The following is a 12,954-nucleotide window of genomic DNA, read 5'->3' on the forward strand; positions in this document are numbered from 1 at the left end:
TAAATGTGAGGAAGCTCACCTTGTACAACAACAGTGGTTTGTTTCCAAACCAGCAGCTCTTTATTTGACATATGATATGATGACATAAACATACAAAGGTACATACAGTTTGCAGTACAATATATAGAAGGACCTAGCACATAAAAGTTGGTTTGACCATTAGCTTTGAAACAAAGTATTATTTTTTTGCTCTGCAGAATGAAATACAAAATCCCAAAGATACAAAGATGAATTGTTTCCTGGCTGCACAAGAAACAGACCAAGTCACGTCTAAAATGCAACTTGGTGAAATGAAAAATGTTATTATAAAACATATGTACTTTACTGCGGTAGGTAACAGTTGATACTTTGTTATAGCATTATATATTTTATATACATTTTTATATTTTTATATTGCATGAACTATATTAAAAACCTCTATCTTTCATTATAGTATTGAGCTAATAAAGTAGATACTTGACATAACTTCTAACAGGCTTTTTAACCTGCAATATTTAATAATCCCATATTTACTACATCTACCAGTAGTTAAAATAAACCTTAGTCATGGCAATTCATTGGCATGGATGTGTAGAAGACACAGTGTACTACTTAAAGCCTTGGTGTAATAGATGAGGTAAATAGTAGCAAATACTGTTCAACAAGATATCTTTGAATTATAGTCTTTCTGTGATTTTCCTGTTATCTAGCTAACTTATGCTAAGACACTTTTCAAAACATATTGTAGAGCCAGTGTTTTGTTGACTGTTGAAAAACATTAATGTTTTTCATTACAAGTCAAAAGTGGAGCTAATGCATTCCTTTGGTTTTCTGTTGTCACAGATCTAATCCTGATAAAATTGCTACATTAGTAGTAATTTGAAATAGAGTTAATACCTCTATTTCAAGTCAAGAGAAAGCACCTGAATACCTTCAGTTAGGATATATTATCTCTGTAAGCTACAGCGAATGCAGATGATGGTTTTGAAGTATATTTGTAGGAGCTTGTTTACATGAAGCATTGTAAGTTTAGTAGTGGAAGAACTAAAAATTTTAAGTCCTCAAAAAGTACACACAATATTTAAACACAAGATTGCAAATAGAAGACTCATGCTGGTTAAATCTGTGCGTCATCATCACATGCTACATCTTTTATCAGTGACTTTTTTCCAAGGCTATACCCCCCAGACATTTTAAAAATACATTTTCATGTATTTTACCTACAGCAAATGCTCTGGTTCAAACTATTATATAGCAGTGTGCCGCTGGATTAACCCTTCAAAGACAGTCTCTCCTAAGGATATTTTAGTAACACGTTTTAGTAACATTTTAATACTATGCAATATCTAAATATGGCTATAATAGTAATACATTTTTGCACCTCTGACCATATTTTTGCATGCAAGAGGAATCCATATTGGCATTTTGCCACAGAAAAACTGAAAATTTTTAGTTTTTTAATGTCTAATCTAGGAACACTGTCCTTACAGAGCAATCGCATAACAACAAAGAGACAATAGCAGGGGAAAATGGGAAGGAAAATTTGGCTATATTTAATTCCTTTTAAGTCATTAATCCCCTATTTCATAATTTACCCATCCAAATGGAAAATCTAAATAGTCAAATCTAAATGTTAGGTTGTGCTTGAACTACATTTAACAGAAGTTGTCATTTGGGAAGTTTCATACACTATTTATTGAATATGTTGACTGCTATCCAGTGTGCAGCTTGACTTTATTCTGTTTTACAGACTATTAAGCACAGACTTATGCAAACAAACCAGCTGAACAAATGCAATCCAGAGGTAAGAATTATTAAAAAATAGGGCATGTTATGCATATGGAATTTTACTATGAAGTTAGGCAAACATACTTTAAGCAAAATTAGTTATCAAAAATATTTTTAGATTTTGGCTATCCAAAACTCTGATAAAGTTATTTTTGCATTAAAGAGCATCATTTGGTCTTGAAAGTTGTTTGTCCCTGTGATACTTTTAGTACTATCTCTGTTATTACAAAGAAACTGCTTAATCCTGCTAGTTAAGAAAACCTTACTTATTAATGTTAGGAAGTCGAAAAGCAAAGATGTCCTAATGTGATTTAAAGCATCATATATTACTCAAGCATTGTATTTATGCAGTAAAATAAAGAGAGAGTGTACACAATTTTTAGCACTGCTTTTTCTAGTAGGGACAGATTTTAGCTAGAGGTTATCTCACTGTAAAAAGAAACAGTACTTGTTCATTCAGCACATGTCTGATATTCCTTCATGTGAAATTCCAGAGTCAGCTGAAGCACAGATTGCAAGTAGAATGCTTTATGTTTTCCAGTCCTGTTTTCATAGTCACTTTGACTTAATTCCTTTTTTTGTACTGTACTCTCTTTTTTATTTCCATTAAGCCAAATAAATGCTGTAAAACAGGTCAGCAATAGATTTTATTAAGTCTTTATCATAAATACCTGAAGTAAATTAGTACTTTTAAAATTTTGCCTTGTCTATCTATAATACTACGACTAAATCTATAAACAATGTTGAAACATTGCCTCTTTAGTACTCAAAAAGCATTTTATACAGTGGCCATGAGCTACTAGTAGTGCATTTTATATGGTAACTTGTGTTCCTTAAAAGTTAAAAAGGGAAACACTTAAAGTATGTGTTAGCTTCCTGTATTCCTTGGTAACTGAAGATCTGGTATCTTCATGAGCCATTCTACATAAATAGTTACTTGAATCCAGTCTTTTTGTGATTTCTTTCTATTGACAATGAGGAAGGAAGGAGAAAAAAATTATTTTTAAAACATGAGGAATAAAATACTTTTGTCATGGTCCAACACCATCACTGATCTGTAAAGTGCTGTGTGTTTCTGTTCTGCAAGAGGTTTGCATTGAAGTTTAATATTAGTGTGTAGTTTATTGAATTAATTGCACAAAAAATTACCTCTCTTAACACATGTAAGCTGAACTTATTTTTCTGTACTCTTAAGAATAATATTATTTTTTGTTGGAAATTTTAAGCTTAATACTTCTCTTACTGTTGTGTCACTTTTATTGCTTTATGGAATATCCATTGCTAGCCTTTATATAATATGTGTCTTCTATCATAAGTATATTTATGACTTTTAGGAGCAGCTCCAGTAAACATATCCAATAATACTAATGAAGTAAAATCAAACCTACAAACTGAATGAAGATGTTAGATCTGCCTATTGTATTTTGTCATATCAGTTTGCATCTGCTAAGAAGGCTTAGCACAGCTAAGTGTTCTGTTCCATCATCATCCCAAAAATACTTATTTCTCTTTTGTCAGTTTTCATATTTTGTAGTTGTCATATTTCATTTGTTTCTGCTCAAAGTGCTAGTGATTGTACCAGCAGTGCTTCACAAGAAACTGTGATTCCTCATCAGAGTGCAAGCCAGTGAAGCTTGGACAGCTTATTGAGTATTAAGTCTCTTCAATAATAGGTCTCCTGATACTGACAAAAGTTTATTGCCTCAGTTTTGTATCATCCTTCTTTACCTCTTAGAAATGTGATGAACCAGTCTCTAGTTTCTCTTTGACTTGAATGCTATGCAAAATGTACCACAGTCTTCCCAAAACATCTTTATTTCAGTGTATTTTTAAAATAATGCATCAATGCTACTGTTTCTTCTAGTACAGAATTTTCAGTAAATAAAAGTTTCAATCACAATATATAAAGCTGGATCCTGGTGTGATCACCAGGTGAAGGTCAGTGGTAACATGCTTGTACACACCCAATATACAGTCTTACATCCTAAATCCAGGTGGCAGAGAAGTTCTTCTTTGACTGTCACTAAACAGTTCACAATTGCTCTTTACATGTGCTGTTTGCATGTAATTAACATTACAAAAGTATGAATGCAACCTTTATTTCCAAAGGAAATTTTAGCGGAGATTTTAATAGTTAATATATGAATGAGAAGATTGAAATAAATGTAAGTTGCAAACACCAGATACACAAAGACTTGATTAAAAGAAAATTGTCTACATGAGCAGCTTTATTTATTGTTAATGTAAAAATGGCTTACATTAGGAACCTGAGATACGAGACATTTGCAAGACACTAAATATCTAATGCTAAAGTGGAATTCATTCACTGAGATTTTAGCTGTGATTTAACCATGATTATAATTTCTTTCTGAATTTTTTTCATGTTTTAACAGAGCTCCTAGTGTTTTTTATCTTATTACTGGAACATTTTTGGTAGCTATCTAATAGCAGTATATTCTTTAGACTTCACATCCACAACTGGAAATATAAACTAATATTAAAACAATTGGTAAGATATTTAGATTGGATAGTAGGAAAATTTCTCCCTGCAAAGGGTTGTCCAGCTCTGGAAAAGGCTTCCCAGAGCAGTAATGGAGTCATCATCCCTGAAGGGATTTAGAAGATGAGTACAAGTGGCACTTAAGGACATGGTTTAGTGCTGGGCTTGGTAGTGCTGTTAATAGTTAGACTCAATGCTCTTATAACAATTCTATCTGAACTATTCTATTAATGCACACTAGGAGACAGGATTTTTGGCAGAGATCATAAAATCTACAAGTTACCAGAGATTAAAGCAACAATAAATTTATGTAACTCTTTAATTCCCAGCAGCCCAATCAGTCTGACCCTGCTTTTCTCAGCTGTGAATCTTATCTCAGAATTAGGAGAAATTTGAGTTTACCGGAGCCTCAGGCTGTGTGGTCAGACAAAAAAGCTGTATTTCAAAAGAGTAGTTACCTGGCAGAAGAAAGCTGTGCTTCACTCAGCAATACAGTTGCAACTGGCTTGGGCATCAGCTTTGGCTTGAGTCTGAACTAGAGGAAAGATGTAAATAGCAATGTACCTGCGACCTTCAGTAGCTCATTAGTGTCATTAATTCGTGATCTTTGGAGAGCTGAAAGTACAGATAGTAACAGGGAAATTGCAGAGCAAATACAGCATCTCATGGAAGCTATTGCATCTGTCTCGGTTCTCTGAAGGCTGTTAAGAGTTTTGCTGTCATGTGTGGCAGAGTATAAGATGGAAGTCCTGTGCCATTAAGATCTTCTTGACTGGAAGGACCCCTTCTGCTTGGAAATAAAGAGTCCCTTTCCCCCTGCCCTGGCAGGGATGTAAGGTGGTATAGAATGACCTCCATGTCTTAGTCACATCCCCTGTGGCTACTGCAAGAATAAATTCTGTCCTGTCAGGAACCAGGATATATAATACCAACATTTTAATTAGGGATATCCTGTGTTAATTAACTTGGTTGGTTAAAGGGTTTTTTTAATTTAAGATTTTTATTTTTTTTTTTTTTTTTTTTACAATGATCTCTCATTTCTAGGTTAAAAGTACTGGCTGGTCCAGGGGCACTTGGTCTATACTTCAAGGACTAGTGGAAGAGGACTTACTTCATGATGTAGTCACAGAACTTGCTGCAGGCCAAATGTACAGTGCACCTCCTGTGCAACTTCTTCATCCTCTTCTGGAATATGTCCTATTGGTGAGAGATGAAGACTAAAGTAGTATTAAAAATAAAAGAAATAAATGAAAGTATTATGATCTTTGCTTCTGACGTAGTATTTAGAAGTTCTTAGTGATCCATTCACCCTTCTTTTTGTGCTCATCAATGTGTTTGTAAAAATAAGAAAGGATTTAAAAAAGGGTTTTTTCAAATTAGTATTTATTTGCAAGCCAAATGAATGTAATGCTCTAAATATTGTGGAAGGGTTGGCCAGAAATATTTTTTGTTACTTTAAGAAACAGCACTATGCTGGTACGCTACGGATAGAGAGATTGATTGAGAGCAAGGTTTGCTCTAAACAGTGGTGCATTCAACTGGCATATCACACTAGAGCAAGTTCTCCTTTTTCTCTTCCCTAGTCTTTTTAAATTTAACTATGTATTTTTCTCCTTGGAGTTGTGCATTAAATTGCGTGTTACATTAGTGATTAAATTTGGTCACTTGAGATTGTAAAGATTAAAGAAAATAAATTAACTGTTAGTGAATATAGATACAGATCTTTGGCTGGTCTGGAGCCAATATTATTTTCTCATTTTTTACAGGGAAACACGGATACAATATTTTTTGCCAAACTTTGTCATGTTTTTTACCTTGCTCTTCATTGTGAACCTCCCTGGAAGTCCCCATTGATGTTGAAGTATTATTTAGATCTTCTTCAGTGTCCTATCTGTAAGAAAGGCACATGGTCCTTGATAGAGATACTTGTAAGGTAAGGAAGATTAATGAGGTACCAAATGCAATAGTTATGTTACTCCAAACCCAAAGACAGCAGAGGAGAGTTAGCATTCTATTGCAAAGAAGTGCTGTTTTACAACAGAACAAGTCTAGAATTTTAACAGATTTGGTCATTTCACTTCATATTACATCACAGGCAGATGAAATTTTTTGAAAGAAAAATAAGTACATTTTCTTAGCTTTACTAGTTTTTTTTAAATTATTTCTTACGCTCTTTACAGAGTATAGTAATCTGTGTACTCTTGCTGTTGTTGTGTATATACATATAAACATAGACACACACACACATATATCTGCAGTTACAAAGCAAACTCAAGGCTTATCTTACCAAATGTGAAGTTTCATGTTGTATTTTGATTTTAAACATAACCTTCACCATCTTTTTGAAGATGTCTGATCTTATCTTGTCTACATCTACAAAGACAAATTTGGATAGTTAGTCTCTGCTTTATCTTGAGAACTTATTTTTTGTAATTTGCGTCAACAGAAATTAATTCTTCATTTGGAAAAGAAACTACAGCTCTTCTTGAGTGGTTGTGATAAAACTTCAAGTGATATTTAAATACTTTGATACAACTATGATTACAGATGTGTGAATGTGTGTGATTGTAAGCATATTTTGAAGAACATGAAAGAGAATTTGTCTTTTAGACAAAGTATTTTGTCTTTTAGTACTTCCTAGAGAATGGGAATACCCAGGAGTTGTATACGTGGTTCTAGTACTCAAAATTCTAGACAAAAATTATGTTTGCATGTTACTTCAGAATTATCTGCATCATGTTTGACAATCTGTAGTCCTGTCAAGTAGTATGTATGAACTATTATCTGAACAGAAGTTTGTAGGATGTTACCATGTCTACAAAATACTCCAAAATTATCTTATATTTTAAAGAATTTTAAATAAGTTATGTTTAATATAGTAATTGTACAATATCTCAAGTAGAAACAGAAAAATGAAATCCAATTAAATTATTTTGTTTACACTATAATACAAAATCTTCATCTGGAACACAGAAGCTCAGTCACAAACATGTTGGTTTTTTTTTTTCCTTTTGAAAAAAGCTTTAAAACTAGAAAATTAGGCTTTAAAATGTTGTCTGTTACTGGGGACAAACTATATCCTTGTCAAAGCAGACTGGATTCAAAGCTGACTTTTTTGCCAATAGGTTATCTGTTATTTCTGTCATACAAATGGAATTTTTCATTTTTTATTTTTCAGGTCTTGTCTTTATTGTGAAACATTTTGTCATACGGTCACAGTTTCAGGGACAGAAGATGAACTGAGGATAGTTCATAAAACATTATTGAAGTTTTTCTTTGATTTAGTAAAAGGCGAAGTAGAGTTTCTGACAAAAAGGTGGGATTTATAGAAATAATACATGCACTTCTTTATTTACAGCAGCTTGTATCCTGATTTGTATATATCCGTGATAAGATACTGTTCTAGAAAGCAGTTTAGCAATTCTATTTATATTTCTCAATTCTTAGGTTGTTTAATTGTAAATTCATAGGTTTTTTCATAATCATGTTTTAAGACATCTTTCTTTTTCCAGCTTGTTATTCCAGGACACATTTAATTTTGCTCATAAGGTGGTACTTCTAGATTTGCAGTACTTTGCTATTCATTCTTTAAGGTAGACAAGCAGCATTTTGAATGTAGTGATGTATATGTTTGATTTTTTTAAAAATTCAATAACTGTTATCTCTCTATTATCTTTGGGAGACTATTACCTTTCTTTGGTTTATGAAGTAGAAAAGAAGTCTAGGTTTTGCTTTGCATTTCTATAGAAATGGTGGCCTTTATTTTATGGAAATAGTGGCACAGTATTAGAATTCCCCAGGTCTAATAATAGTAGTAATAGTCATCATCATTGTACTTACACTGCATCAGAAATTCTATCTGATCCTTCCATAGGTAAAAATTGCCAAATTTGTGTGTATTTTAAGTGAAGACAAGGTTTCTGTCTGGTAACTGTAATAATCAAAGTGGCATAAAGCTTTAGGTTTTTTCACTTTGTTTTTTTTCAGTTTGGTTGAAGGAACGAATTCACAGCATCAACAAGCCTTGCCACAGACAGTTCTTCTGAAGACATTCTTGCATGAAAGTGGAACCGCAGTGCTTTTTACCAAACACATAAATATTCTAGCAGATTGGGTCATATTTTCCCATAGAGAATTAAGTGGAAAAAATGATGTGAGTGTGAATTTTATACTTCGAAATAATGAAGACTGACATATATTTTTAAAGGTGTCCCTTTGTTCATTCTTTTGTGAGGAATTATATGTAAGTATAACAGCTGCTTGTTATAGCGGCCTTTTGTTGTGAAGCGTGCTGGTTTTTGCTCCACTAAAGAAATGAATTGATCCATAAGTTTCTTATATAGATATGTAGAGAAGAAACGAGTCCTGAGTAGCTTGTTGGCTACATTCAGATGTTCACATGCCCTTACCAGCAGGTATTACTGTAGTTATTACAGACACCAGCTTGTTCTCTCAAACAATATGGTGTAGTGAAAGAAATGATTATCTTATTTTAGAGTGACAGGATTCAGAAACATTTGAAAGAGAAACCTAAAAAAACGAATACATTTTTGTTGTTGTTGTTTGCTAGGTATGCATTGTTTTACTGTAATAGAATGCCCTCGTTCTCTTCCTAAGTCTTTTAGTTTCATTTGGAGTATTTCCTAGGACTTAAAATAAAAATGGAATTGAAGCAACTTAATTGCTATTCTGTGACCTGCTGACCAGCAGGACGTTGACCTGAAAGATACTAAGTGTCCTCTATACCACCTATTTCTTTTCAGAAGCAAGAGGCCTTGTAAAACATCTTTGGCTTCTAGATTCTCACATAAAATAAAACCTAACTGCTGTCTCTGCATTCTCTTTTAAATTATTGTGAGAGCACAGAATAAATAGGTACTCCATTCACTTTTTCCATACAGTAACAGAACAATAGAAAATCAAGTATTTCAGGGAGAAAAAAGCACTTTCAATATAATACCAAGTAGTTATTCATTATGCTATGAAAGCAAAAAGATTAAACATAATGAGAGCTTCAATCATCTTACCTAGCCAGACCTCCTACCTTTTTTGAGGGCTATCAAAGCAAGACATTGTGAAACAGTGCTGCTTTTTATCCTCGGTCAAGATATTTAAAAAGTGCCAAAATCAGGCTTCTATACCCATATTTATATTTAAGCAAACTATCTTTTCAAAGGTAGTGAGCAGCAAGCAGGCTTACATGCAGTTGGTGTCAGTAGCCATTCTGTTTCTTTGGAAAATGACACTGCTTTCATATTTTTCCTGGTTTTGAATCTGCAGTTTAAGTGTAGGTACCATTTAGTTTTTTCTTCTATGCCTTCCTTTTACAGGTTCCAGCACTGTAAGCCATGCCTTTCTCATAAACCTTTTTTTGCATTGGCAGAATAATCACTTCTGTCAGACTGTACAACATATATGAAAAATAAGCTTAATCCCCACACACAACATAAACCACAGAGATCTGCCTCTTGTTTAGATTCTATTTGTTCTAAATACATATATATCAGAATTGTTGTTTCAGCACAAATCCTGGATGTCAGTTGCTTTCTTACTTTGATCTTATGCACTGTAGTGTAAACTATCCTACACAGATGAATTCTAGCCTTAAAAAGCAGCTTGTTGCCTCATAATATCAGTTGTGTATTATGTTTTTTCTACCTGCTTTGTTCCTCATATTTATTTATCTATTGCACTTTCTTTCCCATTGCATTTTTGGCAATTTCATAGATACATAGATAAATACACAGTATTTCCATGTCATTAGAGGTAGTATACAGGGTGCAAAATTGTCCTTCCTGTCTTCAGTTTGAGGGTGTGAGTAATTGTTACCAGTTTTGTTTTTTAAAAACTGTTTGTTTAAGAGGTAACACCTAGAGAAGAGGCATGTAGGGCCTTCAGAAACCTAAATGAAAGAAATTATTTTGGATATTGTTACTCTCTGTATGTGGTTTGTAGCACATTGCAAAGGGGTGACAGACCATATTTTTCAGTGCACCTAAGTGTGTTAGCTTGTGGGAAGAAACAAACTTCCATGTTGTGATATACCAAACTTCCATACAGTTCTTCAGGGAAAATATCTATAAGTAGAAACAGATGAATAATTTTAACTAAATTCTTTCTTTGAACATATCTAATATAATATTTTCTAACAGGTAAAAGTGAGCAGTTATTAATTTTCTTAGCTTTTTAGAATCTGATTCTCTCTTTTTGTGATTCAAAGAGGTTGCAACAAAGAGTGCTGGAGTGCAGGGAAAATATTTGTGTATGTTTCCTCTCTTCTAGTGCTTAGTTGCTGCAAAACTATGTATGTGTGTAAACATACCATGTAAAAAGAGCAGTCCAAAAAAAAGTGAAAAACAAAGCATAAAGTTGAGGGCATTTGTTTTCTGGAGTTAGATAGAATATGCTGGATTTTAGAAGTAGCAAAATAAAAATAGTGACAGGAAATTGGATGTCCTCACTGATCACTGGGTTAACCTGTTTGGACAACATGGTGGAATAATATTGATGCACTATTCTTGTAGTTAAAAAGGTGCTGCCAAAGAACCTAAAAGATTTCCTATTATTTGAGCTCATCAAATCAATTTTGAATATAATTCTAAAATGTACTAACATATATTGTTTGTTATATTACTTAAACAGGTTTGATGGGGGAGCTTCTGGTCAAAGTTCCTTGAATCAAATTTCTTAATTCAGTTTTAGAATTTACCAAGGAATGTGTATATTGCTTATAACACTTCTAGTTGCATTGAGCTATTGCATGGTTTTTCACAATGTCACAGATGGTATCAGAAATGCTTTTCATCCCTGAAAATAGTGGTGGGGATTTTTTAAAAAAAACTGTCTTACATAGCCTGACAAAGAGGTGACAAAGGCATTCATTCAGGTTTTTAGTCGCATAGTATAAATTTGTGTGGTGTAGAACCAAATGTCTTTCTGGTCTGTCACTTGCAGTAGTTTTTTTGGAAGTATGTTTTAGGCATTTGTGGAGTACTACATTTACAGCACATGAAAAAAACCCTCTTCTTTAGAGTTCTAAAATAACTCAGTAATTCAAAGTAAAAAAGTTAAAATTAATTTTCCTATAAGAACTTTTATGTGTAAAAACACACTGTGAAACTTCTGCCACCGTAGCACCGTATTTGACTTGACAAAGCATTAAATGGAACCGCAATGTAGGAATTGCATTTGCTAAGCTAACAGATATCAGTTGAAGTGATGTGACCTTTGTATGCTAACACAGTCAATAGCTTCTTCCCACTTCTATGCTTTTCTTAGTGAGATAGCTTTGATTTTCAACAATAAGAACAAGGAAGAGAATTTTGAAAAGAGGTTTCACTGCATATGACTTAATTAGCTGTACATGGTGTAGTGGGTCAATCTCAGCTGGCAGGTAAGTCCCCACCCTGCATTGGGTTAAAGGAGAGAGTCAGAAGGACAAATTAAAAAATGCATGACATTATATAAAGACAGTTTAATAAGTGAAACAAATACTTAACCACCAGCAAAGCAAAATAAGGATTCCATTCAGTGCTTCCCATCAGCAGGCAGATGTTCAGTCACTTTCTGGAAAGCAGGGCTTCATGAGACATGGCATTTGCTAGGCAAAGCAAACACCATCACTTCAGACATTCTCCCTTCCTCCTTAACCCAGCTTTTACTGCTGAGCACAATGTTAAGAAGGCCTTTGGTCATTTTGAGTCATCTATCTCGGCTGATGCCCCTCCCAGCTTCTTATTGTAGGAGTAGAGTGGGGAAAAAGAGGTCTTGGCACTGTCATACATGGTAGCAAATTCCAAGTTTAATGGAAATGCTTGGGTTTGTTTTTTTTTTCTTTTTTTTAATATTGCATATGTTTTCATTACTGTGTATTGTTTTGTGGTTGAAATTGAAAATACTTCTAACATGTTAACATTTAAACATTTTTAGAACTTATGGTCCTTTGAGGAAATTAGACCAATTTCCCTCTCTCTCATTTGTAGCATTGAACCATTTATTTTAAATACTGAGGAGAAGCTCTTGGTTTGTCCTACTGTTCTTTTACAAAAATGCCAACCAAGCCTACACTAGTTGGCAGTATCTGGCTTATCTTGTCAGCATGCAGAGAGACTTGGCTGGGCAAATGTAGATGCAGCTAGAGTACCAGCTGCATTTAATATTCACTATATATCTGACTGTGAAAAATTATACTATAATTAATACTTGCAGTATTAACAGTCATTATTTCAGTCTGTTCTCTCAATGTCTGCTTTCACCCCCAACCTTTTTCTTAAACGTATTTCATAAAGGAATTAGTTAAGTTAGTGATTTAGAAACCATAAAGAGAATGTAAATACTTGTGCTTGACATCCCTATCTATCTCAGATTACATCTATATGTCCTTGATCCTGTCACTTAACTTTTGTTAAAATAGTGCTTATTTACTGTATTTGTGAAATTTATTCCCAGTAAAGAACTATTGGTGGAATTATATTATTCACCCAGTATTTCGCTTTGGGGTCCAGTGATAAAGAGATATACATACTTAAGGGAAATTTAAATGCATTTCAGATATTTTAAATTATTCTTCAGCTTCTGTTCCCGAATCCTCAGAAGATAGTGCAAATGCACCTTTTTAAATATTTAAACTTTAGTTTAAAAATTATACTTTCAGGTTTTTGACATGCCATATCTGTGTTCTCAGGGTT

General features: G+C 33.5%; 1 protein-coding gene across 2 annotated transcripts in view; it reads left to right on the forward strand.

Annotated features, from left to right (window-relative positions):
* SLF1 (SMC5-SMC6 complex localization factor 1) overlaps nucleotides 1-12,954 on the forward strand; it is a 34,257-nt gene that overhangs the window by 8,673 nt on the left and 12,630 nt on the right. For both annotated transcript variants that reach the window (XM_066568660.1, XM_066568659.1), the window contains exons 6-11: nucleotides 198-329; nucleotides 1,730-1,783; nucleotides 5,312-5,470; nucleotides 6,034-6,200; nucleotides 7,446-7,583; nucleotides 8,255-8,420. In XM_066568660.1, coding sequence (XP_066424757.1) covers nucleotides 198-329; nucleotides 1,730-1,783; nucleotides 5,312-5,470; nucleotides 6,034-6,200; nucleotides 7,446-7,583; nucleotides 8,255-8,420 — 816 coding nt within the window. The remainder of the gene's footprint in view (nucleotides 1-197; nucleotides 330-1,729; nucleotides 1,784-5,311; nucleotides 5,471-6,033; nucleotides 6,201-7,445; nucleotides 7,584-8,254; nucleotides 8,421-12,954) is intronic.

This window comes from Molothrus aeneus, chromosome Z (genome assembly GCF_037042795.1).
Source record: "Molothrus aeneus isolate 106 chromosome Z, BPBGC_Maene_1.0, whole genome shotgun sequence".
NCBI lineage: Eukaryota > Metazoa > Chordata > Aves > Passeriformes > Icteridae > Molothrus > Molothrus aeneus.